The 23,763-nt window shown below is 52.9% G+C and overlaps 8 protein-coding genes across 8 annotated transcripts; 6 read left to right on the top strand and 2 right to left on the bottom strand.

The window, feature by feature from the left end:
* Positions 1–1,435: 1,435 nt before the first annotated feature.
* On the top strand, positions 1,436–2,694 carry STEHIDRAFT_47682 (uncharacterized protein; the record flags this gene model as incomplete). The annotated part of the gene is made up of 2 exons (XM_007298005.1): positions 1,436–2,120; positions 2,180–2,694. The coding sequence occupies 2 exons, from the start codon at positions 1,436–1,438 to the stop codon at positions 2,692–2,694; spliced, it is 1,200 nt and encodes a 399-aa protein (XP_007298067.1).
* A 1,226-nt stretch (positions 2,695–3,920) lies between these two features.
* STEHIDRAFT_164816 (uncharacterized protein) lies at positions 3,921–4,893 on the bottom strand. Its single transcript, XM_007298876.1, has 3 exons — positions 4,571–4,893; positions 4,250–4,502; positions 3,921–4,200 (listed from the first exon to the last, which is right to left on the bottom strand). Exons 1-3 carry the CDS (start codon positions 4,839–4,841, stop codon positions 4,020–4,022), a joined length of 705 nt encoding a protein of 234 aa, XP_007298938.1. The 5' UTR covers positions 4,842–4,893; the 3' UTR covers positions 3,921–4,019.
* Positions 4,894–5,187: 294 nt separating this feature from the next.
* STEHIDRAFT_89655 (RNA polymerase) lies at positions 5,188–5,914 on the top strand. Its single transcript, XM_007298251.1, has 3 exons — positions 5,188–5,347; positions 5,416–5,701; positions 5,759–5,914. Exons 1-3 carry the CDS (start codon positions 5,260–5,262, stop codon positions 5,865–5,867), a joined length of 483 nt encoding a protein of 160 aa, XP_007298313.1. The 5' UTR covers positions 5,188–5,259; the 3' UTR covers positions 5,868–5,914.
* A 566-nt stretch (positions 5,915–6,480) lies between these two features.
* On the top strand, positions 6,481–8,918 carry STEHIDRAFT_143896 (uncharacterized protein). Its single transcript, XM_007298877.1, has 6 exons — positions 6,481–6,695; positions 6,755–6,815; positions 6,875–6,914; positions 6,973–7,225; positions 7,282–7,532; positions 7,594–8,918. Exons 1-6 carry the CDS (start codon positions 6,554–6,556, stop codon positions 8,857–8,859), a joined length of 2,013 nt encoding a protein of 670 aa, XP_007298939.1. The 5' UTR covers positions 6,481–6,553; the 3' UTR covers positions 8,860–8,918.
* A 169-nt stretch (positions 8,919–9,087) lies between these two features.
* STEHIDRAFT_143897 (uncharacterized protein) lies at positions 9,088–10,294 on the top strand. Its single transcript, XM_007298878.1, has 6 exons — positions 9,088–9,412; positions 9,504–9,520; positions 9,584–9,644; positions 9,717–9,774; positions 9,833–9,884; positions 9,952–10,294. Exons 1-6 carry the CDS (start codon positions 9,161–9,163, stop codon positions 10,103–10,105), a joined length of 594 nt encoding a protein of 197 aa, XP_007298940.1. The 5' UTR covers positions 9,088–9,160; the 3' UTR covers positions 10,106–10,294.
* Positions 10,295–10,497: 203 nt separating this feature from the next.
* On the top strand, positions 10,498–16,176 carry STEHIDRAFT_164819 (uncharacterized protein). The gene is made up of 4 exons (XM_007298879.1): positions 10,498–11,134; positions 11,203–13,460; positions 13,573–14,432; positions 14,513–16,176. The coding sequence occupies exons 1-4, from the start codon at positions 10,550–10,552 to the stop codon at positions 15,463–15,465; spliced, it is 4,656 nt and encodes a 1,551-aa protein (XP_007298941.1). The 5' UTR covers positions 10,498–10,549; the 3' UTR covers positions 15,466–16,176.
* Positions 16,177–16,526: 350 nt separating this feature from the next.
* On the bottom strand, positions 16,527–21,824 carry STEHIDRAFT_136401 (acetyl-CoA synthetase-like protein; the record flags this gene model as incomplete). Its single annotated transcript, XM_007298880.1, has 28 exons — positions 16,527–16,709; positions 16,784–17,004; positions 17,069–17,096; positions 17,178–17,586; positions 17,709–17,848; positions 17,910–17,999; positions 18,061–18,130; positions 18,182–18,208; positions 18,262–18,301; positions 18,358–18,404; positions 18,464–18,764; positions 18,822–18,835; positions 18,887–18,973; positions 19,031–19,134; positions 19,185–19,336; positions 19,989–20,137; positions 20,194–20,303; positions 20,359–20,600; positions 20,658–20,691; positions 20,748–20,864; positions 20,914–21,035; positions 21,089–21,094; positions 21,160–21,383; positions 21,434–21,443; positions 21,500–21,550; positions 21,611–21,628; positions 21,685–21,697; positions 21,759–21,824. 28 exons carry the CDS (start codon positions 21,822–21,824, stop codon positions 16,641–16,643), a joined length of 2,961 nt encoding a protein of 986 aa, XP_007298942.1. The 3' UTR covers positions 16,527–16,640.
* Positions 21,825–22,593: 769 nt separating this feature from the next.
* On the top strand, positions 22,594–23,754 carry STEHIDRAFT_71435 (uncharacterized protein; the record flags this gene model as incomplete). The annotated part of the gene is made up of 4 exons (XM_007298114.1): positions 22,594–22,786; positions 22,844–22,943; positions 22,993–23,100; positions 23,154–23,754. Coding segments are annotated over exons 1-4 (906 nt in total), but the record flags the coding sequence as incomplete, so codon positions are not given.
* Positions 23,755–23,763: the final 9 nt, after the last annotated feature.

A 23,763-nucleotide genomic window follows, 5' to 3' on the forward strand; every position in this document is an offset into this window, starting at 1 on the left:
TTTCCTACTAGGATACTGAAGTGGTCATTCTTAAAGACAAATCTGAAGTGATACTGGCTACCTAGATAGGCTCAAGTAGCACTAGACTCATGCAATCCACAGAAAAAACAGAGTTTCCATTGATATTTGACGAGGGAGAAGCAAGATGTGTCTGTTACCGCCACCTGTGCCAACCTGCGCCACCTTTGTACGTCGAACGGCAGGCGGCGGCTGCGTTCAGCATTCAAGCTCCGCCGCCGACTTTCGTTCCTGTTCTCGAACGTCTATTGCGCCCGTGAGTCTTGGCATCTACCGTTTTCGGTAGCAAGCACGCTTCCCTCATATCCATCGCAATATACGATATGAGGGCCTGCTCGAGTAGCTCGAGCAGATTTTAGAATTGAGCTGCCCCCAGGGGGCAGCTCAAACTCATATCGAGCTCATTTGGAGCTCATATACGTGCCTCATATGTGAGGCCTCAATGCGAACTTTGAGCAAGGCTAGTGTGGCGCGGCTACTCTGCGGTTTGCTTCCATCCATACCTGAAAGGTTTCCGAAATGTCTGACGATACGAAGAGTATGTGCTGGAAGTCGTCTTCCGCGTCTGTTCCACTTACGAGCGTTTTGTTCTTTTGTAGTCATTTCTTTGAGTGATGCAGATCTTACGTCTCTCAAGTTCCTTGGTCCTGGTGAGTACCTCCGCATTTCGCATGTGTATCCCTCACTTATCGTCACGCCCCTAGACTCTATGCAGCGCGTCAGGGATTTGATCACGGCCATCAAGAAAGCTCCTCAGTACTTAGGATGTGAGTGTCTTAGTCTTTTCGTGTATCGTCTCTATAGCTGACTTGCGAACTTCCTCTTAGGGGTCACTGTATTCCACGTCGGGTGCCTCAACACCCAGCTCAAGTACCAACCAAGTCCTCCGTCCCCAACCTCGCCCACGGCCATCGAGATTACGCTTCTCTCACAGTCGTCCGAATCCTCTGTTGGTGATGATGACTACATCTCGCCCTTCGAACGCGTATACTTCTACAACGGCATCGCCGACGACCCTCCCCACCTCTTCCAGCGTTCCGATCTCATGCAGCGTCCTTTCCCCACCCCTGAAGAGAGGCCTACAGAGAGGCACTCCGCCACTCCGGTGAAGGCCGCCCACACCGCTAACCACCCTATCCTCAAGAACGCACTTTGGAAGGGGTCGGTTGCTCCTGAGATCATTGCTTTGTGCAACGAGGCGAGTCGTGGCATCCGCATCTCGACGATGCTGCCTGTGCGTTTCTCTACCCTTGATGAAGACGACAAGGACGTATTCGACGACCACATCGTTCTTTGGATCTCCGTTCATCCTGGCAGCACCAAGATGACCAGCTGCCGTGATGCGAACGACCCCATCCTCGACATCTTCGCCAAATACGACATCCACGACGTCGCAGTCCACTGGATCGAGGGCGCTATGGAATCACTTGCTGGTCCTCCTGAGATGATGCCGATCACCAGAGATACCGACCCGACTCATTGGGTCCGCCGAGCTCTCACAGCCGTCCTGGGCGTCCCCCTTGCTGCGCAGGACATGGCGGACAAAGACTCGCAGGGCTCACTCGGTCTCTACTTCCACCGTGGTAAGGACCGACATGGCAATAAGAGCAAGGACGTCTTGGCATTTACCAACAAACATGTCGTGTCCAAGAAGACCAACGAGGACTACAAGTACAGTGGCCACCAAGGTGAACGTAAGCAGTACATTCGCAACTGCGGTTATCGTCGCTTTGAGAAGCTCCTCAACGAGGCTCGTGCCCTGCTTGCTGAGAAGCTCGATGACGCCAAGTTGTTCGCCGAGCAGCTTGCGGAGCTGGTGGCGAAACGACCTGAGGAAGAGGATGCGGAGTACAACAGGGACTTGAAGGATAAGGAGCAGCAGTTGCAGAAAGCGGAGTCGGACGTTGGTGTCCTCGATGAGTTCCTCAAGCTCCTCAAGTCCACCTGGAGCGATGCCCTCGATCGTATCATCGCCTGGGTCGACTGGGCGCCCAAGATCGCCAATGACGCCGACTCCCGCCGCTACACTCGCGATATAGGTGTCATGACGCTCGAACGGGACAAATTCGTTCAGAACTTCAAGGGGAATGTCGTCTACCTTGGTGCGTACTTCTTTTTGTCTCTCTTCTTTTTCTTGACTTCATCTAATGGAAATTTTAAGCTGGTAAGTTCACCCGCGCCGAGATCAACGCTTGCTTCTACCCCAACGCTGCCAACCCCTCCGTATTTAAGTACCCAAAGGACCACCTCTTCAGGCTCTCGGGTACCGTCGACGCCGCAGCCCTCTCGAACCCGTACTTTGTTGACAAGAACAACAACCCCTGCTTCGTCGTTGCCAAGCAAGGGCAGGTGACCGACCTTACCTTTGGTCGCCAGTCCGAGCTCGAGGCTTACACCTATAGGGACCTCGAAGGCAGGTCCTGGGAGGTCGCAGTCCTCAACTGGGGGGGCAACAAGCACGGTAATTTCTCGGCTAAGGGGGATTCCGGCTCAGCTATCTTCAACGCGGAGGGAAAGCTGGTCGCTGTCCTGCACTCCGGAATGCCCCGCGGCATGTCCAACCATGTTACCTTCGGAACCCCTGGTCACTATGTCATGGAGCTCATCTTGGAGCAGTACCCCGACGCCGATTTCTCCCGCTTAAAGTTCGAAGAAGACGAGGCCACCGCCGCCTAAAGCATCAAAGTCGTTTTTTTTCCTCCTCGACTCTTTTTTCTGTCCTATGGTCGTTGGTTCCAAATGCGTGTCTTGCCACAGTCATCGTGCTGCAAACGTTTGTCCCTGTGCCTTATCATTTTTCGTACTCGTAGCTAATAGACTTTGACACTCTAGATCTACGACAATTCTGCACGCTTCGATTTTGTGCTCTCGACTTCGTCTTGACTCGTTTCTTGGCTCGGTAATGTAATTTATCGGTTGGCTGTCGACGCTGCTGCATCTCTTGACTCGTAATTCCTGACTTGGTATGTTTATCCACTCTGCCTGATGTTGATTTACCATGGGGAAAGGGAGACGATTCTGGGTGGATCCTAGGTGAGAACAACGAGTTGCTTGCATGGGTACCATCAGAGCTGAGGGAAGGGTTCAATTGGTCACCGCAAGTACGCGGCGAGGCTCATGGGATGTCGCGGACGAAGTGTCTGGTCGAGGGATAGTTGAAGGGACGGTCTGTCTACCTGTTTACAGAGTTTGAAATTATTTTTTTGTATTGATTACTTCCAATCAAGTCTATGATCTCTTGCTGCCCTCAGACTTCCTCTTTGGTGTTCGTCATAAGTATACTCGTCAATCTTCGTTCGTTTACTCCTGTGTGAGCTAGACAGTTCGCCGTTCAGTGTGGGCGAGGGCGATCAGACTCATGCTGCATCATAGAGAACTCTGAGGGCTCGGTGCCTTGGGGCTTGGGCTGACATCGAGGCTTGTGGGGTTTCGGGTACTGTTGTGGAAGTATGAAAGTGTCACGCTCGCAGCCTAGGCATCTATCCAGTTCCTTCGCAAAACACGGTGTAAGTCACTTTCTCTTAAGAGTAGTATGTTATAAAAAATGACGACGACCAGCTCAAATAAATAAAGGATGAGATCCTGCCCAGACGGAACTTTCAGCCAGACAAAGCCCCTGATATTAGCAACCCTATCAAAACCCAAAAGCGATGGGCTGTGATCTGTCCAGCTTTGTTTCGTTGCGTTTTGGCAGGAGAGGGAGAGACGGTAGAGGACAGGGCCGATGTGGTGTCTGTATTGCTCGCACTGCTAGTGATTCCTCCGTGATGGATTGGCCCAAAGCAGCTGAGCGAAGTGGTTGCTCTCAACCGAGTCATTCAATTCAAAGTGGCACCGACCATTTTTCACTTTCCGACGGAAGCAAAGTCCAACTCCGCCCTGCCGCGTCGGCAACAGTCTCGGAAAAATGAGGACATAAGTCAATTCCCTTGACACCATGGTAGATAGACAGACAACGCGATCAGCTCGGATAAACATACGATGAAATCGTCCTTAGACTCTCAAATAGACAGGGCCCCTGCGACCAGCATAACGATAAGAACCAAGACGCAATGAGCTACGGCTTGTGAAGCCTTGCTAGATTGCATGCTCGAGGAGGACGTTGAGGCAGCGGTTGACGCGGTACTCGATGCACTGACAACGCTGGAATTACCGCCAGCCGTGCCATCTGACTCGGTGACACTGTGTCGAATGATTAGTACGTGTCATACATTCTAGAGGCAGCACTCACATAAAATTGTCTAATAGCAGAGACCATTGCGAAGAGTCTTGCAGCGTTGAGTTTGCAGTAGGCGACGGACCGCCTATGATCACGCTGATTTCGTGTTCTTTGGTTCCGTCAAGTCCGCTTTGCGAGAAAAGCGTGTCGCAGAGGAATGGACCAGAAAGGCGAGCACCGTCCACGGACGTAGTCACACCGTCTAACGTGATGTTGAACAGATTGGAACCGTCGTCGAGGAGAGCTGAGACGATAATGGCCGTTCCTGTACGCACAAGAAAGATCAGTACATTTGATGCATATAGATGGCCATGTGAACAAGCAAAATCTCACCGTTGAACTTGAGGGAGGCTCCGTTTCCTTCTCCCTTCGACCACCCGAAATGGTCCGTGCAGTTGTGTGGGAGCGTATTGAAACAACCAGCTTGTCCGCCGATGAGTTGACCGTTATCATCGACTTCGCAAGGTATGGCTCCACTTGCGCCATTGGTATAGGAGATAGACGGATTATCATCGTCAACGGTGGTGTTTGTATCTGCGTGGACGAGCTGGATGGTCAAGAAGATAGTCAAGATGGCTGCTGCAGAAAGAGTGGTGCAGAACATGTCGGCGCAGCGAGTGTGTGAGTAGTCAAGAGCAGAAACAGAGCTGGCCAGGAAATATGGTCGCGCTCCTCCTAGAGCGCATCTTTTTATGAGTGTTCCGTTACGGTTGCGAGATCAGTCACGGTAAAAGCGTGGCAGCACCAATCGGCGGAGTGTTCAAGCCGCTCGTAGGTGAACTGAGATGAAAAAGCAGGAACAAGCTTTGGAAGTAGTGAGGAAAAGATTTATCTGCCGTGGGAGGAGGACGTGTGGCGTGGATGCAGGCGCCTAACTCAGACCGGCAATCTGCGAGGTTGAGGCTCGCCACAAATCTTCAACTGCTGCACTCTGTTGCAGTGCTCCTTCACCGTTCTTTACACCTCTTTTATCTGTTCGGACTCTTTGAAACCCAAAAGTACATCAAGTACATCCAACAAAAATGACGACCCCGGCCTCTTCCAATGTCGTATTTGACGATATTTTCACCGTCGAGGACATTGATCGGGAAGGCAGGAAGTTTGACCGAGGTGCGCTCCATTTTGTTCTATGCATCATATATCTTCACCGTCTGACGATATAGTTTTCTCGTTCTAAGTCTCGCGACTATACGCCCACTCTAAAAACTACGACATGGACCTCACACTCGACTACAATATCGAACTCTTCCCTCTCGAGAAGGGCCAAACCCTCGCACTTGCACTCGCCAGTTCGTTAGCACGAGGACCTGCAGGACCATCGGGGGCAGACGGGGCAGAAGATGAGGACAAGGACAAAGATGTATGGAGACCTGATGGAAAAGGACGTAGGGGTCTGGAGGAGGATTACGACTACGTCATGTACGGGAAGGTGTATCGGTTTGACTCTGGTACAGCAGAGATTGTGTACGTGTTTTACCTCTATTTCTTTGATGCTAATAGTGCTGAAGGCAGTTCTTCCAGAACTGCATATGCATCCTTTGGGGGATTGTTGATGTCGTTGACTGGGTCGTTCCGGCATATGACTAGTATCGTCCTGGGAGACCCGGTGTATATTCTGCTACGAAAGTGACGGGTGTATGTGCGTGTGTGTATCATTATTTCCATTCATTGTCAAGCCCTTAGAAAGTGCTCGCTTCCCATGAACCGTCTGACTTGACACTCACCGTCTATTACTGTGGCGCCGTAAAGTTCACTCCTGGGAGGGCCAACATGTTCTCTGGCCGTGTCCCGGAGCTTCCGTTACTTCCAGCTTGTCTTATCAGCATTTCTCTTGTTTCTACACCATCTGTGGCCCTGATGGATGTTCTCGTGCAATGAGGTCTTCCGCCACTCTGTGCCATACTCTTGGTTCCCACGGTCTTCGAGCGCTGGTCTTGTTCTTTCCACTTAGCGGCTCCGCCTCATATCAAACACATATAGACAACTTCCTTTCGTGAACCCTCATCGGCAGCGGTCACCATCCCTCTGATTCTTTCCCATAGTGTTGTCTTCCGACAGCCCCCTCGCGCCTCCTGGGCTTATTGTCTTCACAATACGCGCGCAACGAGGCAAGCTATATAATATTGCGATGCAAGGGGTAAGACAATAGATCGTCGTCTCTACGGGTGTGGATGTACTGATATATCTCAGCAAGTTGTACACGAAGTTCGCGTCGGCTGCTGGACGGCGAGATATACCCCCATCACACTCGAGTACACCGAGCAGCTCCATCTTGCCCTTTCACCATCTACACTCTTTCTACGGTCCTAATCACAAATGTTCCCCTTGGCATGGAATCCTCGCGGCTTGGCCTACAATGTATACAGACGCTTGCAGTACCTGCTTCCGTGGAGGGTTGAGAGGGTGGAAGACGATTGCTTCGTTTGCGAAGTAAGTTCAGTCGAGTATCCTTGTTCTGGTAAGCCCTACACTCCCATACCCGCTCGTGGTCTCTCATACTCACATTGTGTTTGTCAGAATTTTTTGATGACGACGATGAACGAGGAGCGAGACCTCACGGAAGGTTCATCACGAAAAGGTACACAAAATTACTTACCTCCTGCTCATAATCCGCTCAACATGATTTTGGTGATACAGCTGCGCACTCGCATATAACCACAACGGCATGATGGCAGAGGTATGTACGGTTCGCTCGTTCTCCCTCATCCGCACGAAGTCCTCACTCCGTGCATCAGCCTTATCTCCTCTCGAACTCAAAGCTCTTGGAGCCTCTCCAAGGATCATGCGTACCTCGTCTGCTTGGCATGTGGCTCTCCGAAGACGGGTCCACGGTCACATACGATCTAGAGACTTTCGATTCCCTCCGCCAGCGCCTTCTCCATAGTCCCCTTACTGAAGCGGAGAAACAATCCATCGTGGAAGCCTACGAGCTTATCCACGCGCGAAACGTCCTTCACGGCGACGTGTCCTTCGATAATATACTGATTGGTATGTTTCGTCTCTGAATTCCTTCACTGCTCACGGGCGCTGATCGTGGAGGACAGACGACGAAGGCAAGATCATGATCACCGAGTTCAGCCAAGGATGTTGCTTAGCGTCCATAGACGACCCCGACATCGATATGGAAGTCCGCTGCGAGAGATGCGAGCTCGAATACGAAATACGGCATGTCAAGTTTATGCTGGATTACATGGATAGCAGACGATCAGAGTATGCGCTCACGGACAGCGCGGCTGGTCGCCGCGATGGTCATATCTTTCCCTTCCTGGGTCTAGGCTTCGATGTCGAGAAACCGGTGAGTGTATGTCTTTCTGAGGAAAAATTAAGGTGTATCCTAACCGTGTACCTTTTGATAGTTCTACATTCCTCGACGTACGCTAGAACAGTGGCAACTGGAGGCCTCCATGGCCATCGCACCCTGGTCCTTTTCATCAGAGCTTCCTATGCATCTCTTTGCTCCGACACGGCTTACAATAAACACAACTTCTCAGAACGAGAGCTCCGACAGCCTATCGTCCGCCAATCTTTCACCACCCATCTCCTCTTCCTCGCTCTCCCTCTCATCAGACTCATACTATCACGAGTCCACCTCATCCCTCCCACTCCGTCGTAAAAGGTCATTCAGTGACACCTTCAGCGACACCGTTTGCGGCGTGGGCACGACAAGGGCTTCTTCATCGTATAAACGTACACGAGACGGCCGTCGTCGCGCGATCAGTATGGATGACGCTTTGTGGCCCCCAACCCGCGCTCAAATCTCGCCGCCGCCAGAACCACCATATATGCCGTTCGCATCGTATTCTTCTTCCCTCTCCCCCTCCCCTTCCTCCCCTTATGGATTCTCGAACACCCGACCCAAATCATCCACATTCACGGCATACTCGAGCGCTCATTCATATTCACCACCGCCAAGTCCCGTCCTCCTTCTATCCGATTTCATGCAACTCGACCCGGACGACGTGCCTTTCGCGAAATCAGGTCCTGGGACTATCGGGATGTGGTTTCCGCCCTCGCCCTCGCCCTCCCCTTCCGTCGCTGTGGACATGGATGGAGACACTAATATTGCGAGCGATGAGTCGGAGTGTTTCTCCAGCGACGAGGGCGAGAGCGAAGACGAGGTGGAGATGGAGATGGAGGTTGGGTACGAGAGTGGAAGGGGCGGCATCAGTTTCATGGAGAATTTGGGCACGACCACACACCGTCCTATCAAGTGGGACTCTGAGTGGGACGCTGAGGACGAGACTGCTGTCCAGCCTCAGCACACTACAGACGAAGACTCAGGCTTCGACCCGTCGATGCACACCAAGATTTCGCCCTCATCGCCACCAGCTACGACATCCGCTTCCTCGATACCGTACGAAATCATCCATGGTCCCCAGACGGCGACTTGGTATCGCGTTCCGGAGGATAGTGATAGCAATACTCCGGGCTACGTTAGTTTCGAGCCTATGAGTGTTACTCTTATCGACGTTTCGTCGGATGAGGGGCGACAGCGTCATACCGCTCTACCGAGGCCTGAATGTGCGTCTTTGTCGGTTCGCGATCGGAGAATGGAGTCGGTGACTGGGAAGGAGAAGGCGTGGAGGGGGATGGGGCGAGATGGTGTAGGTGAAGATGTTTAATGGTGGCAATCTGTCTCTGTAAAAGTTACTTACCAAGACGTCCGAAGAGTATTTATCGCGACTCTGAAACATGTTAAATCAATTTCTCATGTTTTGCTGTAGGTACTGGCCTGCTCACGTGCTTTCGCGTTGACTAGTGGCGTGGGAAATACCAGGACGCGTTCTGGTCTGTTCTGGTCTGTTCTGTTTCCGGCGTAGTCACCGCGTCGCTGTACCTCTTACCCTTTGCATTTACATCCTCTTCTCCACAGTTTGCTCAAGGAAAACACAGTGCTTCATACTAGCTCTCAGCCCTACCATAATGCCTCCCAAGCGTAAATCTGATGCTCTCGACGACGCGGACGACGCTGCTGTTGCCCCCGCCGTCGCACCAGCCAAGAGAACTCGCGTGTCGAAGAAGAAAGTGAACGTAGATGCGGATGCGGACGCAGACGGCGACGATGACTATGCTGACGATGTCCCAGAGGCGTCGACGTCGAAGGGGAAGAAGAAGGCGAAGGTCCAGGAGGCTCCGAAGGATTATAAGGATATCAAGCTCGATGGGGAGGATGAGGTATGGACTATGATTCTGAACGCGTCGTGTTTCTTCGTCGTTCTCTGTGCTGATTCGGACGCGACGCGTTTTGAATTTGTTGGACGTATAGGGAGAGGTTCCGATCTAGTACGCGTATTTCCTTGTGTTGAGTGTGTTGAGGCGTGGACTGGTACTGATGTTGCTATGCAGTGACGACTGTAATGAAGTCCGTCGTAAGATCCGCCTTCTGCAGAAGGAACCCGGATTCAAGGTATGCATGCATGATCCTTTGAGTAGTTAAATGCACGGATGCTGACATATTATGCCGATCCGACCTGCAAAGGTTACGCACTGGCTGAAAGAGATCGGTGGTGTGAACAGTAATTCATATGGCCGGTTCAGTAAGTGGCTCTTCACTTCTTCAACAGTTTTCTGACTGACACTCAGCGACGTCTGCAGTGAAAGCTACTGGCCCTACTGGAGGTGCAGAGAACTCCACATACTATGGCGCGTGAGTACCAACTGCCCTTCCCTTCCATAATAACTAGCTGACGAGCTCTGGTGGATCACCATACTAGATACGTCTACTTTGAGAAACGGCGGATCGCAGAGGGAAAGAAGAAGACTGCGAAACGCGAGCGCAACGAGATTGAGCATCCGGGCGGGATGCCGCGCGAGGACAGAGGACGGAGGGGTTATTGGGTCTTCACCGGTGTTCCCGGACGTCGTTGAACGTTTTTGGACTTGGCCACGCTAGATGAGGGCTGTACGGTGCCAGAAGCGTGCGTGCGTTTGTTGTGTGCGTTTTAGGCGGATGATAGACGCGTGGGGTGTGCTGCAGTTGGCGTAGTTGTTGTTACTTCTTGGAGCTTTGCCTGCGTATATGGTATGAGCTTGTATAATATCGTGTAAATAGACCGGCAATGGATAATAGTGGCTGTTCCTGAAACCGTCGTGGAGGAGAAGTCGCTCGAGAATTGCCGGCGAAGAAGGCTAAATGAAAGAAATGATTGGTCCTCGGCGCATGGCTGAATTGATGTGGGGCTCTGGCCGAAGAGCGTGGGAGAGTGAGGGTAGTGAGCGGTGACGCCGTCAAGCCGTTGCTCTCGTTCGCCACCGACGACGGCAGCCAGCACATGCTCGTCCTCGCCCTCGTCCACTAGCACTACCCGTACAATGTCCACAGAATCCCTGCTCGCCGCGCTGCCGTCCGACAGGGACCAGCCCACGCCGGAGCCGGACGACGGCCACGAGCAGTGGAGCGATGCACCAGAGATGTTCGACAGCAGCCAGCCACGCCCTCCTTCTTCTGACATCGTCGAGGTCATCGCCACCAGCGAGGACGCAGAGGACCAGGACCAGCTCGAGACCGAGGACACTCAGCTCACCGTCAAATCGGAAAACTTTGCAGGCCCCGAGACCGACAAGACGTCTTCCCCACCAGACATACCCAACCCGACCGACATCGCTCCGCCCGCCTTGCACAACACAGACTCGTCTTCCGTACACTCTCTACCTGCAGTCCACGTGCCACACTCTCCATCTCCCGTTTTAAATAACCGTCCACAGACTGCAAACGCCGCTCCTTCTCCTCTAATTCAACCACCCATGCCGTCCCCGCCCCCGACGGCTTCGTCCGCCAGGAACTCGACGACGACGGCCAGGACAGCGTCCAGGCAATCAGCCACCACTGGACCTCCACCTGCCTCGTCGACCAACTCCTCCAGACGGCTCACTGCCCGTCAGAACTCCGGCAATGATGTCCGTCCTCATCATTCTTCCTCTCTTTTAGCGCTTGCTTACTCAATCTCTCTTTGTGTTTCCCTCAGACTCGTTCCTCCGGTCGACTTTCCGGTTTCTTTTCGCATTTAATTCATCGTAGAGACCATATGCCACCTCCCTCTCCCAATCCTACCCGCGACGACGCCACCACTCCGACACCAGATCAATCATCCCTTCCCTCTCGTTCCGCATCTCCTGTACCCCCGCCCCGCCCAACAACCCCTCCACCCGCGCTCCCCGCTCCTTCCCTATCGGAACTCGGTCTCAGTCTTTCCGTACTCACCAACAATCTTTCTCCTTCCCATTTCAGTACTCCGCCAGCAAGCGGAGCTTTCTTAGCTCCGCATTACCTCCTTCTCTGTCACGCTCAGGGCCTTGACGTATTGCCTTTGTCCTCTCCTCCTGCGCCTCAGCCTTATGCATTGATCCGCAGAGTTAGTTTCAAAAGCGTCGTCGTAATGGAGCACAGAGGTGTCCTCGTCGCTATCGCCGGCCGCCGTGATGGTGTACGCGTCTACGCCTTGGAGGAGGTCAAGAAGGCGGTTGAGTGGCGGTTGGAAGTTGAGATACGCAGGGAGCAGGATCGTGCGAGACGAGAGGAGGCGAAGCGGAGTGTTTTCCCTCGAGATAGTCACTCTTCAGATAAACCCGTCGGTGTCGGTCCCTCGTCTTCCGCCCTCACCAAAAGCAAGACCCCTCGCAGGCCTTCTTCCGCATCCGCGGCATCCTCTGCTGCAGCTAAGGAGCCAAGACGTGTGAGGACACCGGTGAAGTCTCATAGTCCGCATCCACCACCTGGCGCCTTGAATCAAGTACCTACGGCACCTCCGCCTTCGTACAGTCAATCTACGCCTGCCCCATCACCTCCACCTCCACCACCCCCACCACCTCCGACATTGAATGTTAGTACGGCCTCTGAGCGTCGTTCATCAGTCAACAACGTCCTCGCAGGAACAATTACTAGGCGCAACACGGACGCGAATTTCGTCGGACGGGAGCCCTCTACCAGTGACGACGGAGATGCGAAGGGTGACTGGATAGAGGGGAGGGAATCTAGTGATGATGAGGCTATCAATGTCGTTGCGGCGGGTGCGAGCGGCAGTGAGGCTTTGGATGAGCGTACGAGCGCTGCAGCCGCTGCTTCACATCATTCGCCGACTTCGACTCCACATATCGAAAGTTCTCCCCCAATAGACACTCACCGTCCTTTATCGTCTTCTTCAATTCCCGGTCGTCGACGTCCTGCAAACCTAGATCTCACTACATTATCACGTTCGCATTCGAATGGGCCAGCTGCCTCCGCCGCTCCACCACCATCTCCTACACCTACACTTCTCACCTTACGACACGCACTGTCCGGGACGCCTTCTTCTGGAAATCTCCCCACCATGCGGTCTCTAGACTCACAGATGACGGATGCCGAAGCGGACGAACCTGGGACGCCAAATGATGATGATAACGACACGCAAGAGGGACAGACGACTCCGACGAACGAACGGATCTCATTCGCTCAGGCCTTAGAAGAAAGTCGTATACCGGACCTTCCCCCGCCTGGTACCCGCCGATCGCAGCAGGTCATCATGATCACGGAATCTCATCCTGTCGCCACAGGGGACGAGGACACACCTTCCAGTCCAGTTTCGGCAGAGTCACCCAGCGTACGGACGCGACGCAGCCAGGACGCACCGTCTAGTACATCGTCTAACAGTCGTAGGAGGCGCTGGTCCGTTCTCGGTGGTTTGCTTCCCCCTGCAGAATCGTCGTCGAGCCTTCAGCACGAGACGGTCACTCAGGCGAACGCGAATGTACGACCGATACCTTCATCACGGTCTATCCCTGAGATTCCCACTTCGGCCAGTGCCAGTGGTAGCAGTAGTAGACCAGATATGCGTGAACGGCGGACGACCGTCCTCGCCCGCTCACAATCCTCTCATTTCCACCAGCACGGCTCATCCGTCCCCACACCCCATCCTCACCCCGTCTCAAGATCGTCTTCACGACCTTCGACTTCACCCTCGCAGAACGCCAGCTCAAGCACGCACACGACGCCCGCCGACACGCCCGCCGTCCCGACACCCGCCACGTCTCGCTTCTTATCCCGTTTCATCCCCAACGCGTTCTCGTCTCGTCGTTCGGAGGACAGCACGCAGTCATTAGCGCAGAAGAACGATCCCAATGATCCGAACAGGAAGGCCGTGGGCACGCCGACGATGGCTCAGGCTCCCGCGCCCAAGTTGGAGTACGTCAAACTGCCGGGAACTAAGGGTTCCTTGATGATTAAGGCGGTGGAGACATCAAAGAAGAGGTATGTCTGTTTGTCTGTTTTGTCTCTAGGGTTTCGCGTATCACTGATCGTACATCTTTTTTTCGTTTGCTTCTGATGATGCTGCACGTGAACCTTGTTGGTTATATTATAGCTTCCTTGCGATTCTGTGTGGCGAGAACGGAGAGAAGGTGGAGTTGTTCGCAGGGACGTATCGGACGGCTTTGGGCCTTTCGAGGACGTTCATCTTGCCGGATTCGCCTCGTTCTTTGGAGCTTCAGCTGCAGGGAGACGATCTCGTCGAGGTCTTCCTCGTCTTTTCGCAGAACGTGTTCGGGTTGGAGCCCGCGACCGTGCGTGTGCGTGAAGTCCGTATTGGCAGGGCCGAACGGAGAGCTGCACGGCGACGTGCGAGGGAGTTGCGCGATGGGCAGACGGCAGAGCAGGAGCCTGATCCAGCGCCGACAATACCGACTGAAGAACCGACCAGCGTGAACGTCAGCATCGGCGTCTCCGTTCCATCCTCAAGTTCCCTGGCCACTGCAGATACTATACCTCCCGTCACCGGTAGCAGCACCCCCGCACCGACCGGCGTACCGCGCACATCTTCGTCCGCGACCTCGATCGTCCCTCCTGGCCCAGCGAGCGGTACGATTACTTCGACGGTCCAAGCCGACGGCCCAGGAGCGACGAACCCGCCCCATCCACCTCCTTCGCTCCCACACACGGAAGAGCTCGTCGCGCTCGCCACGGCTCAAATGGGTCCCTACACGACGTTCCAGCAGCTCTCGTTCGCGCCGAACTTCCCGCTGGCGTCGATCGCGGACGAGTATGTCATCCCGCCGACGTATCCCGATTTCTTGCAGTATCGCGCAGAGTACGAGCCGACGGAGAATGGGGGAGGTGCGGATGTGGATTTGAGTCAGTTGCAGTTTTCGCCGCCGGGGTTGCCGTTGCCTGCGCCGGCGCTGCCTTCGAAGTGGTTCTATCGCGATCCGAAGGGGGTCGTGCATGGTGGGCATTTTCTCTTGTTTTGTTTGTTCATGGTTTGGTTGCTGATGGACTTTGTTTGTGGGGTTTTTTTTCTTGATCAGGTCCATGGAAAGCGACGCTCATGCAGGCTTGGTACCGCGATGGTCTGTTGCCTCCTGACCTGCCCGTCCGTCGCGAAGAAGACTCGAACTACCTGCTCTTGAAAGACCTACGCCAACAGTCCGTCGACCCCACACAACCCTTCGGTCCTCCACCCTCTCGCCCGACTCCTACCACCGACATGGTGCCCACCGTCCTCGCCGACGCCGCGAAACCGCTCCTCTCACCACTTTCACTCCTCTCCCAACCGAAAATCTTCGGCCCTCCCGCTCTTTTCTTCTCTTCCCGCGGCGGTCACAGTACCGTCATCGTCGACGGCCGCGGTCGATCCGTGCTCAAAGGTCGATTCATGTGGAGTTCCGACGACAGGGACGATGATTCTTCGCCCGTGAGCGGTCGGCTGGGAGACGTCAAGCGTCTCGAGGCGTTCGACGTCCGTGACCGTTCTGTACTCGTCGCAATGCGTCAAGGAGGTCTCGAAGCCGTCGATCTGTCCGACGCGCTCCTTCGTCCAGCTGACTCGTCAAGGAGCTCCCTCCCACAATTCACGCCCGCGCCGTCGCTCGTCAATCGTCGTGCGCCGTTCATTTGGCGCATTGGGATGCCCGTGTCGTCGCCTCATAATTCGGCATCTGCGTCTGCTGCGCTCTTGCCCACTAAACCGCATTCGACGACGACGAGCAAGCTTGCGACGCCTGTGAAGAAGCTGGGAGGGGGTGGTGGAGGTGGTGGAGGCGGGGGAGGTGGGGGTGGGGGTGGAGTGGGCGGGTCAGGGAAGACTGGGGGTGGGAAGACGGACTTTGGGGATGGGCATCATCATCATGCGTCGGAGGACGTGCAGGACGAGGTGATCTTCCTCGGGAGGAGGGAGGATAATATGTATCTTTGTGAGAGGAATGCGGGGGCGTTTAGGATCTTGAGGTTGTGTCCTGTTTCGGCGGCGGGGTCGTCGTGAGAGAATGCGGTCGTGGTGGTGTGGTGTGGTGGTTGGAAGGTTTCCATTGTTTTTTGATGCAGATTCGGATTCGGATTCGCAACACGATTTCCACTCGTAAGTTATGCATGCATGCATCGGTCGTTTCTTTGCTTTATATCCCTCCTCTGGCTTTACTGGACCGGACCGTCTCGATCCCCCGTTCTTGTCCTTTCCACCGGTCCTTTTCTTTCTTTTTTTCCATTCCCATTATCTTTGTCGCTTCCTCACATTGACAGTTCGTTTGCCCGGCATTATCCCCGTCATGGCTCGACACGATCCCTCATCCCATCTCGTCCCGTTACGCGAAATCATCCTGCCTCGTCTGCACGTTCTCATGATCATGGACCGTGACTCCTGACTCCTGAAGCCTGATCGCCTCCATACATTCACATTCGTCCGTCCACATAACATATTCAGTACACCCGCATTCACCAGACCGACCGACAATCCAACATCTCGATTCTCGTCCGCCCCGCCTTTTGATACATTATCATAACCAACCCCGTGTAGCCGCCAGTGATGATCCCGAAATACAGTATCGATACCTTTTTCTTTTCTTTCTTCTTTTCTTTTCTTTACCTCGTACCTTGCACATCCGGCAGTCGCGGTTGGCGATTACTCTTTGCCGTTACCCCCTGCCACCTCGACTTTATGATTTTTCTTGCCGGCTTTCTTTCCATCTCTTCTTCAAACTTCTTCTTTTTATATGGTACCTACGTCAGACAACCTCTCCCTCTCTCCCTCGTTTCTTGTCCACTTGTTGTTCTTACCCTGTCTACCTACCTACCCACCTACCTGACTCGATCGACCGATTATTATGCATGAATATATCGAATATTCTACGTATATTATCTCAATACATAACATGGCTCGGATGCGTTCTGGCATGGCAAGCGCTAGCCTAGCCTCGGTGCGAAGCGGAGAGGAGTGAGTATGAGTGATTGGGTTTTGGTGTTCAGCCGACTATTGATATGAGTGCTGGGCTCTACCAGCTAAAAAAGATAGATACACGCATTCTTTCTATTGGACTTGTCAAGCATCTTTGCATACATTTACACGGTAGCAACCGTTCAGGCCTTGAGATGTATTTATTACAGAGATGGTACAGATAGCAATTATCACAGTGGCCTCAGTCGACGGGCGATCCGACTCCTTCACAATTTAGCCAGCGTAGCCGCACGTTTGCGGAGCGTGGTCTTGAGGATCTTGCCCGTCGACGTTTTCTACTCGGGAAGAACCGGAAGTCAGCCACCACTCGTTCCGAGTCGTTCGAGTCCTGACGTTGTACTCTACTCACCGGCAGCTCATCGACCACGACGACCCACTCCGGCGTTGCGAAGCCAGGCAGACGCTCCCTCGCGTGCTTCTTCAGCTCTTCGGCGAAATGATGGTGTCTTCCTGACCACTGTTTCGCTGGTTCGGCGTGCAGGAGGACGAAGGCCATGGGGCGTTCGCCCCATTTCGGGTGTTCGCGTCCGACGACGGAGACTTCGAGGACGTCGGGATGCGAGGCGAGTTCTGCGAGGGAAGGTGTCAGTCATGGGCTGTATGTGGAGATCAGCGAGGGGATCGGTGAACTGACCTTGTTCGATTGCTAGACTGGACGCGTTCTATTCAAAATAGAATATCATGGACGGTGAGTGAGTTCAAGAATCTAATCCATGGGCAAACTGCTGCTGGGATGCACAAACCTCGCCACCCGAAATGATGATATCTTTCGACCGATCCTGAATCGCGATACTCCCGTCCTCGTGCCACACCGCCAAATCCCCCGTATGAAACCAACCACCTTTGAATGCCCTCTTCGTCGCCTCCTCATCCATAAAATAGCCGTGCATCGCTATATTGCCTCGCATTACAATTTCCCCGATCGTCTTACCATCTTTAGGGACGTCTACCAATGCGCCGTGTGGGTGTTGGTGGGGGTGCTTGTGTGGTTCCGTGTCGCTGGGGAGGTCACTGGAGAGGTAGACAACGCGAAGGGGATGGGAGGTGGTGAAGGTATGGCCTTGGCGGGCAGCAAGTTTGGCGCGCTCGGAGAGAGGGAGAGAGGGCCAGTGGGGCTGCGGATAGTTTCGCGTGAAGGGGCCGTAAGTCTGGAAACAACGCGCGTAAGTCCAGTGTTTTGCTTGTACCAGTCAGAACTCACCTCTCTATATGCACGACGAGTATGAGAGGTAAGGCGTTATATCAAATACTTTGGAACTGGGCTAAACACTCACGTCAGACCATAGACATGAACCGGCTGTATGCCTTTCTGCTCCAATTCACCGAGAAGGTGGGCAGTGGGGGCTGCTCCTGCGATAACTGCCGTTACGGTCTGGGGTAAGCGTCTCGCATCGGGATGGTTTACGATGCCGATCTGGTCAAAATTGTTTCAAATTCTAACAATCACTCATTTTGTAGGAAAAGGCCGAATATACCTGAACTGTGGGTGCGCCACAGTAGTGAGTGACCTTCGAATGGAGGAAGTGTTTCCAGATGAGGGAGTAGTCGACCGTTCTGAGCGTTATCTAACGATGTCACTATAAGCTAAGCAGACTCAGCGCCGAAGATGTCCATAGAGATGCTTGCTTGTGTGGCAAATGCGCAAGTGATAGCCCAAGGGAATGTCCAACCAGCGGCATGGAACATGGGGAGGATCCTGTAGACCTATCACCATCCGACCTCTTCGTTTAAGTGGCTGAAGACCTACCAAAGATACGTCGAATCTATATTCATCCTGTATAGCAAAATCAGTGAGTAATTGACGGGCTGACGGTATCTGGGTCTCACTGAGACTCCATGACATTAGCCATTGCTGCGAGATATGAGCCTGAAAGCCTTGATGATCAATCATATCGCTTACCAGGCGTAGGGGCTGCGACTTACCTCTGAGCGTAGTAAGAACGCCCTTCGGTCGTCCTGTTGTTCCGCTCCTGCAATACATATCTTTATGGGTTATGACTGCATGGCTCATGATCAGTGAACGGCTCACGTATAATTCAGTGATAGGGGTTTATTCTCGTCCGCGTCCATCTCAAGTCCGGCCCATCCTCTCTCCTTGCTGAACCTCCTTCCGGAGCTGAGGAAGTCTTCGTAAGGACAGCCCGCTCGACCTGTATCCTTACAGATAATGATACGTGCTTTGGCGCCCTGAACCAAATGAGCGTATTCGTGATCTACAAATATTATTCTAGAGCCACTGTGCTCTAGTATGTAGGCGACTTCAGGCTTCGTTAATCGAGTATTGATGGTCGTGGCGATGGCTCGAGCACCGATGACACCCTGAAGAGCATCTGTTGGTATGATCATGAGGACTTATTCTCGAAGGATGTTATTGAGCTCATTGTAACCTGCTATCATTGGTCTTCGCCTATTTCAGACAAAGGTATAATCCTCGTGTCGATGGGAAACTCACGAGTTCGGCGCCACAACTGCTACACGATCACCAGGCCGTACACCACCTTCAATGAGACCATACGCAAAGTTCTGGACGCGCTGCGCCCTGACTTAAGTGTCAGAGAGGATGGAACCGAGTTTCCAACGCACTCCTCGGACGTACCACACAGAGTATGTATAGAATACTGGATCCGCAACGTCTGGGTGAGCAATAGCAAGCTTGTCGGGGTAGATCTGAGCGGCTCTTAAGAGGAAACCGAGAGGGTTCTTTCCTATAGATCAACGATAGCCCATTACTTAGCGAGTGCATTACTCACTAAAGGATGAATGTTGATTGGGAGACCCTCTGGGACGCGCAAGGTCAGAGCAACATTACGGGGAGGAATGCTCTCAGGCGTAGGTCTGAATGCAGCAAGAGATTTGGCTGTAGTTTCGGTTAGTACCAAGTAGCTCGTAGAATGTCCCCGACCTACAAAAAGACATTGTTAACGATGGCACGGTGTTTTCGCTGATAGTCTAAAGGAAAGGACAAGGAGGGCAGTCGAAACCCCGCATTGGATGACCCCGCATGATATCCCCACATCCGCTACCCCGGACTTCCGGCAATCAAATAGGTGGGAACACAAGAGCTGATGACAAAGAAGGACAGCCATAAGGGCACCGGAGAAGTCAATGCTTTTCCCTTCCTATCCTGGAATTCCGAGCTTAGTACTTATAAGTGCCTGCTGTTCGGCATGCTGGAATCGGGGTTTGTCTAGAAGAGAATAGTAGCACGATGGCTCGGACAAGTACCCCATTGACGGATTGTCTGCATCCGCCGGTGGCGGCGAGCGGCAACTCAAACTTGCAGTCCAACAGCTAAACAACAATGGTAATGGGCAACAGGAGCAAAAGGACTGTCCGTATAGGTATCTGGAAGCGCATATCGCATTTTGTACAGTCGGCCCAACGTACAGCACAGGACTTTACACAAAACTATAGCCAACAGCATCCACTCTTTATAAAGCCGAACAGCGTTCACAAACGAGACCGCGACAGGATATTTAAGGCAAGTTGGGTTGAACTGGAAGTTGGGGTCGTTAATATTATAAAGACAGGAAAAAAATGCGAAATCCACTTACCAGCAGCAATCCAGAGTGGCTGGTCAGAGCCGTCGGCGTTGGGCGTCACAGTGAGGACGTAGGTGTCATCGAAGGCACCGGCGGCCCAGACGGTGAACCCAACGATGCTATCCGAATTTTCCTTGACAAACGCGAGTTCCTGGCCCAGACTAAGCAGTCCCAGAAAATCAGTCATAGGAAGATCAAAAATTTCGCGCGCACGTACTCAGTCTCGCAACTGCTAGTGTTGCCTCCGCCAGTCTCGCTAAGAATTGCCTGACGGTTTCCGTTTTGCTTCAGCCAAGCAACGAGGGTGGTGAAGGTATCGACGTTGTTCTAGAAAGTAGACGTAAGTACTACTCGGTCTAGATAACTCAATAGGAAGACGTACGGTGACACATTCAGCCTGGGTACCGCTGTCGTCGGAGTCGAGGTACATGTGAACATCGAAGAGCAGCTTGGAAGTGTCACCATTGGGGTCGGTCACGTTCAAAAGGTAGGGGCCGGCCTCTGTGGGCAGAGCTTTTGCGCTCGACCAACTTGAGCCAGGCATGAGCAACAGCTGTTCTGTCGCGCCGGCCGCACGGATCGCATTGACGGCCAATTGAACGGAGTTGGCCCAAGTCGGAACGGCTGGATCGGGGACGGTAAGTTGAGAATACAATCAAGACGAAATATCACAATACTGACAAGGAATGTCATGAGGCTCGTTCATGATTCCGAACTAGGGGCAGACTCAGTCACCGTGTTCAGATTGAGTAGAGCAAGACGAATGCTTACAATGATACGAGGCTCGCTAGCATACTTGGTTGCAAGTTGGGTCCAGATACTCGTGAACTGGTCATCCGTAGGTCCGCCTTGGGCGATGATCCCACCATTCCAGCGCGCATAGTTGTGCTAATGCGAGGCTTAGCACATATCCCGGGAGAGACAGGCAAAGACGTACAAGATCGACGATAACATAGACGTTCGACGCAGATGAAAGAGCAGCCTGAACAGTAGCATCGTATCGCGACAAGAAGCCGGAGTCGATGGTCCCTCCGAGTGTCGGCGTCATGAGCTGCCATGCTGTTGCGATTTCTTAGGGACGGTGACCATTGTTATGCGGTGACAGGACTTACCGAATGCTGAAAACGTCATGCATTAGTATCGTGTCGTATGCATTGAGCAAAATATGGATATTTTCACTTACGAATACGGAAGATGTTGACTCCTTCTTGGGCAAAATGGGTATACTGGTCAGTTGGAGGGGAAACACCAGTTCCGGTGAACGACCCGTCCGTAGCCACGGAAAAGTCATATCCTGCAGTGTTGACACCACCCATGAAAGCAATGGAGCTGGTCGACGTGGAAGTCGGAGCAGAACTAGACGATGAGGGCGAGGTAGGCGTGTTTGAGGCCGTACCGGGGAGGCATCTTTGAAAGAGATGTCAAGAAATATTCGTCCACGCAATGGCGTTACTCACTGGGAATAGTCTTGCAAAGGTACAGTCAGCGAAGAGTGAATGATCATATTTGGGAGAAATACCCACAAGAGTTGCTGTATGTGCATACAGATCCTGAAGCGCAGGCTGTAGCCCCAGCTGTAGAAAGTACGTTTTATATAACTTCGAAGTGAGATGACGCTACGCAAAAAAACTCACTCCAGCCCGTGCCTCCGCCTGTCTCGGTCATCACGGTGAGTAAGTGCCACATATGAAATGTAAAACACACCCACATTGTCCGTAAATCTGCAGTTGATAGGTTTGTGTATTATTACTCGGTGTATCAACATCTGCGCATACGACTCACCGGAGCTTGAGCCTGGGAAAAGGGTATAGCGGCGAGCACAGCAGCAAAGGCGAGGGACTTCATCATGGCTCGAGAAGATGATGGGAGACAGATGTACAGAGTCACTGCTTATATATGGTGTAGCCCCGAGAGTCGACGAGACATCGCTCTGGTGACGGCTGAACTACCACAGGAAGACGTCGGAATAACGGCGGGAAAATTCCTTCCACTAGTAAGGTCCAACGAGCATCACGGTAAAATCGAGACTGTGATATGCATAGAAGAACGTTTATGGAAAGCAGACAAAACGTAGCGTGATACTCCGCATGTAAATCCAGTGTTAATCCGGCAGGGGGTCGCAGTTGAGCTCGAGTGGTACAAAGATTAGACACTAGCCCATGTGCTCCGAAGCGAGTCGGACGCAAAGGCTTGTGATCACTATGGAAGAAAATGACGATGCGATCAAGAAGCACAACTGGACCTCATGTTGACGAAGAGCACAGACGGAAATGTGCCCAGTGATCGGAGTATTGGCTTGCCTTCACCATCACTAGCAGTAGCCTTCGAGCCACCGCGATGTTGCTGAAACGAACTGACTTATCAGTCATTGGGATGATAGCATGCATCGAGCATGTCGTCAAGTCACAATAAGATTTTGAGTTGATTTCCATACAAGCCAAGGTGTAGCATAGCAACCTTCACAAAAGTTACGATGGTGATGGTGGAGAGCCAGACGATGTGGAAGGAAGGGCTTGCATCAGCGTCGATCATATACCCGGAAAGTTCCGAAGACAAACTAGTGCAACAATCAAGTTCGCCTCTTTGAAACGTCTCCGTCACGACCTCGTGCTGCTTTCGACTCCTAACCAAATCTGTCTTCTAAAAGCCCCCTCTCAAAGTACATCTACTTACCAGTGTATCAATTCAAAGGGCGGAGCAGGACGGACTAGGATGGCCTTGATGGAATCAAGGATAGCGCCTCGTGCTTTATTTTCTCTGTATCGCTCGTTATTGCGCCAGGTGCAACAACTTCCTCACTACTACTTGCGGCAAGTACACCTTGGAACGTCTCAACGGTATCTTCTTTGCAGCTAACGTTCCCGCAGAGAATTCTTCCGAATAAAAGTCGGTGAGGATATCCGAAGTATCCTGCATGCGAAGCAGACGGAGAAAGTCCGCATATCCAAAGTAAGGCGAGTTAGACAGGTAAATTATCACCTCATTATATCAGAGAAGTAGGCTCAAGCCTTTCCAGGAGCTGCTAAGATTAGAGCGTGCCAATTCAGGACGGAAGAAATCAATAGACCATATTCTTGATCTTGCTTATGGTCGCAAAGGACCACTGAAATGGAGCATGATGAAGGTCTGTTGCTAAGTTAATCAACATTGCACCGCGTTCTGACCGTGGCAAACCAGCCGCTTCTCACAGATCCTACATCACCTCTACCTCCTCGAATTATTTCGGAAGTTGAGCGCTCACGTCCGCCACAATACTCTCCAGAACTTGCGGCCCTCTTAAGCTCCAACTTTGCTCGTGCGGGAGGTAAACCGATGAAAACACCGCATTTCGAGCGGCCTCCTACACTACCTCCCAGAGCCGACCCGAATTCGGATCAAGCGCGCTGGTTCGGTCCATTCAGTAAACGCCGCCGAGTAAACATCCACTGGCGTTACTTCACTAGCCAATGGAAATCTACGTATCCTCCTCTCGAAGTTTCTGTCTCCGCATGTCCAGAAGGAGCTGACGGGACAGTTCCGATGTCGCAATCAGTCAATGCCCTTGACATCAGAGGAGTTGGCTTGCAGGACAGTGGTGTCTTACAGGAGCTACATGCTCTCGCGGGCCCCCGCTCAAGACGACCGCCCATCCCACGTCGGCAACGACAGTCGCTCAGCCGACCAGATGATCCAACGCCTTCATCCTCGTCACCTTCTCTCGCTGAAGCACCTAACCGATTCCTCCGGCGTCGTTATCGTGAACTTCTGGCCAGGATACCCATCCTCACTTACACGCCACCTCCTATCA

This window comes from Stereum hirsutum (genome assembly GCF_000264905.1).
Source record: "Stereum hirsutum FP-91666 SS1 unplaced genomic scaffold STEHIscaffold_1, whole genome shotgun sequence".
NCBI classification, from domain to species: Eukaryota; Fungi; Basidiomycota; class Agaricomycetes; order Russulales; family Stereaceae; genus Stereum; species Stereum hirsutum.

Bases quoted from the DNA above. Each gene is read 5' to 3' on its own strand.
- STEHIDRAFT_164816 (XM_007298876.1), bottom strand. From the start codon at position 4,841: ATGTTCTGCACCACTCTTTCTGCAGCAGCCATCTTGACTATCTTCTTG. The intron at 4,503-4,570 runs GTGAGATTTTGC...TTGTGCGTACAG, and splicing joins AGCCTCCCTCAAGTTCAACG to GAACGGCCATTATCGTCTCA. The intron at 4,201-4,249 runs GTGAGTGCTGCC...CATTCGACACAG, and splicing joins CTGCTATTAGACAATTTTAT to TGTCACCGAGTCAGATGGCA.
- STEHIDRAFT_89655 (XM_007298251.1), top strand. From the start codon at position 5,260: ATGACGACCCCGGCCTCTTCCAATGTCGTATTTGACGATATTTTCACC. The intron at 5,348-5,415 runs GTGCGCTCCATT...TCTCGTTCTAAG, and splicing joins AGGCAGGAAGTTTGACCGAG to TCTCGCGACTATACGCCCAC. The intron at 5,702-5,758 runs GTACGTGTTTTA...CAGTTCTTCCAG, and splicing joins TCTGGTACAGCAGAGATTGT to AACTGCATATGCATCCTTTG.
- STEHIDRAFT_143896 (XM_007298877.1), top strand. From the start codon at position 6,554: ATGTTCCCCTTGGCATGGAATCCTCGCGGCTTGGCCTACAATGTATAC. The intron at 6,915-6,972 runs GTATGTACGGTT...TCCGTGCATCAG, and splicing joins ACAACGGCATGATGGCAGAG to CCTTATCTCCTCTCGAACTC. The intron at 7,226-7,281 runs GTATGTTTCGTC...CGTGGAGGACAG, and splicing joins CTTCGATAATATACTGATTG to ACGACGAAGGCAAGATCATG.
- STEHIDRAFT_143897 (XM_007298878.1), top strand. From the start codon at position 9,161: ATGCCTCCCAAGCGTAAATCTGATGCTCTCGACGACGCGGACGACGCT. The intron at 9,775-9,832 runs GTAAGTGGCTCT...CGACGTCTGCAG, and splicing joins TAATTCATATGGCCGGTTCA to TGAAAGCTACTGGCCCTACT. The intron at 9,885-9,951 runs GTGAGTACCAAC...TCACCATACTAG, and splicing joins AACTCCACATACTATGGCGC to ATACGTCTACTTTGAGAAAC.
- STEHIDRAFT_164819 (XM_007298879.1), top strand. From the start codon at position 10,550: ATGTCCACAGAATCCCTGCTCGCCGCGCTGCCGTCCGACAGGGACCAG. The intron at 11,135-11,202 runs GTCCGTCCTCAT...TGTTTCCCTCAG, and splicing joins GTCAGAACTCCGGCAATGAT to ACTCGTTCCTCCGGTCGACT. The intron at 13,461-13,572 runs GTATGTCTGTTT...GTTATATTATAG, and splicing joins GTGGAGACATCAAAGAAGAG to CTTCCTTGCGATTCTGTGTG.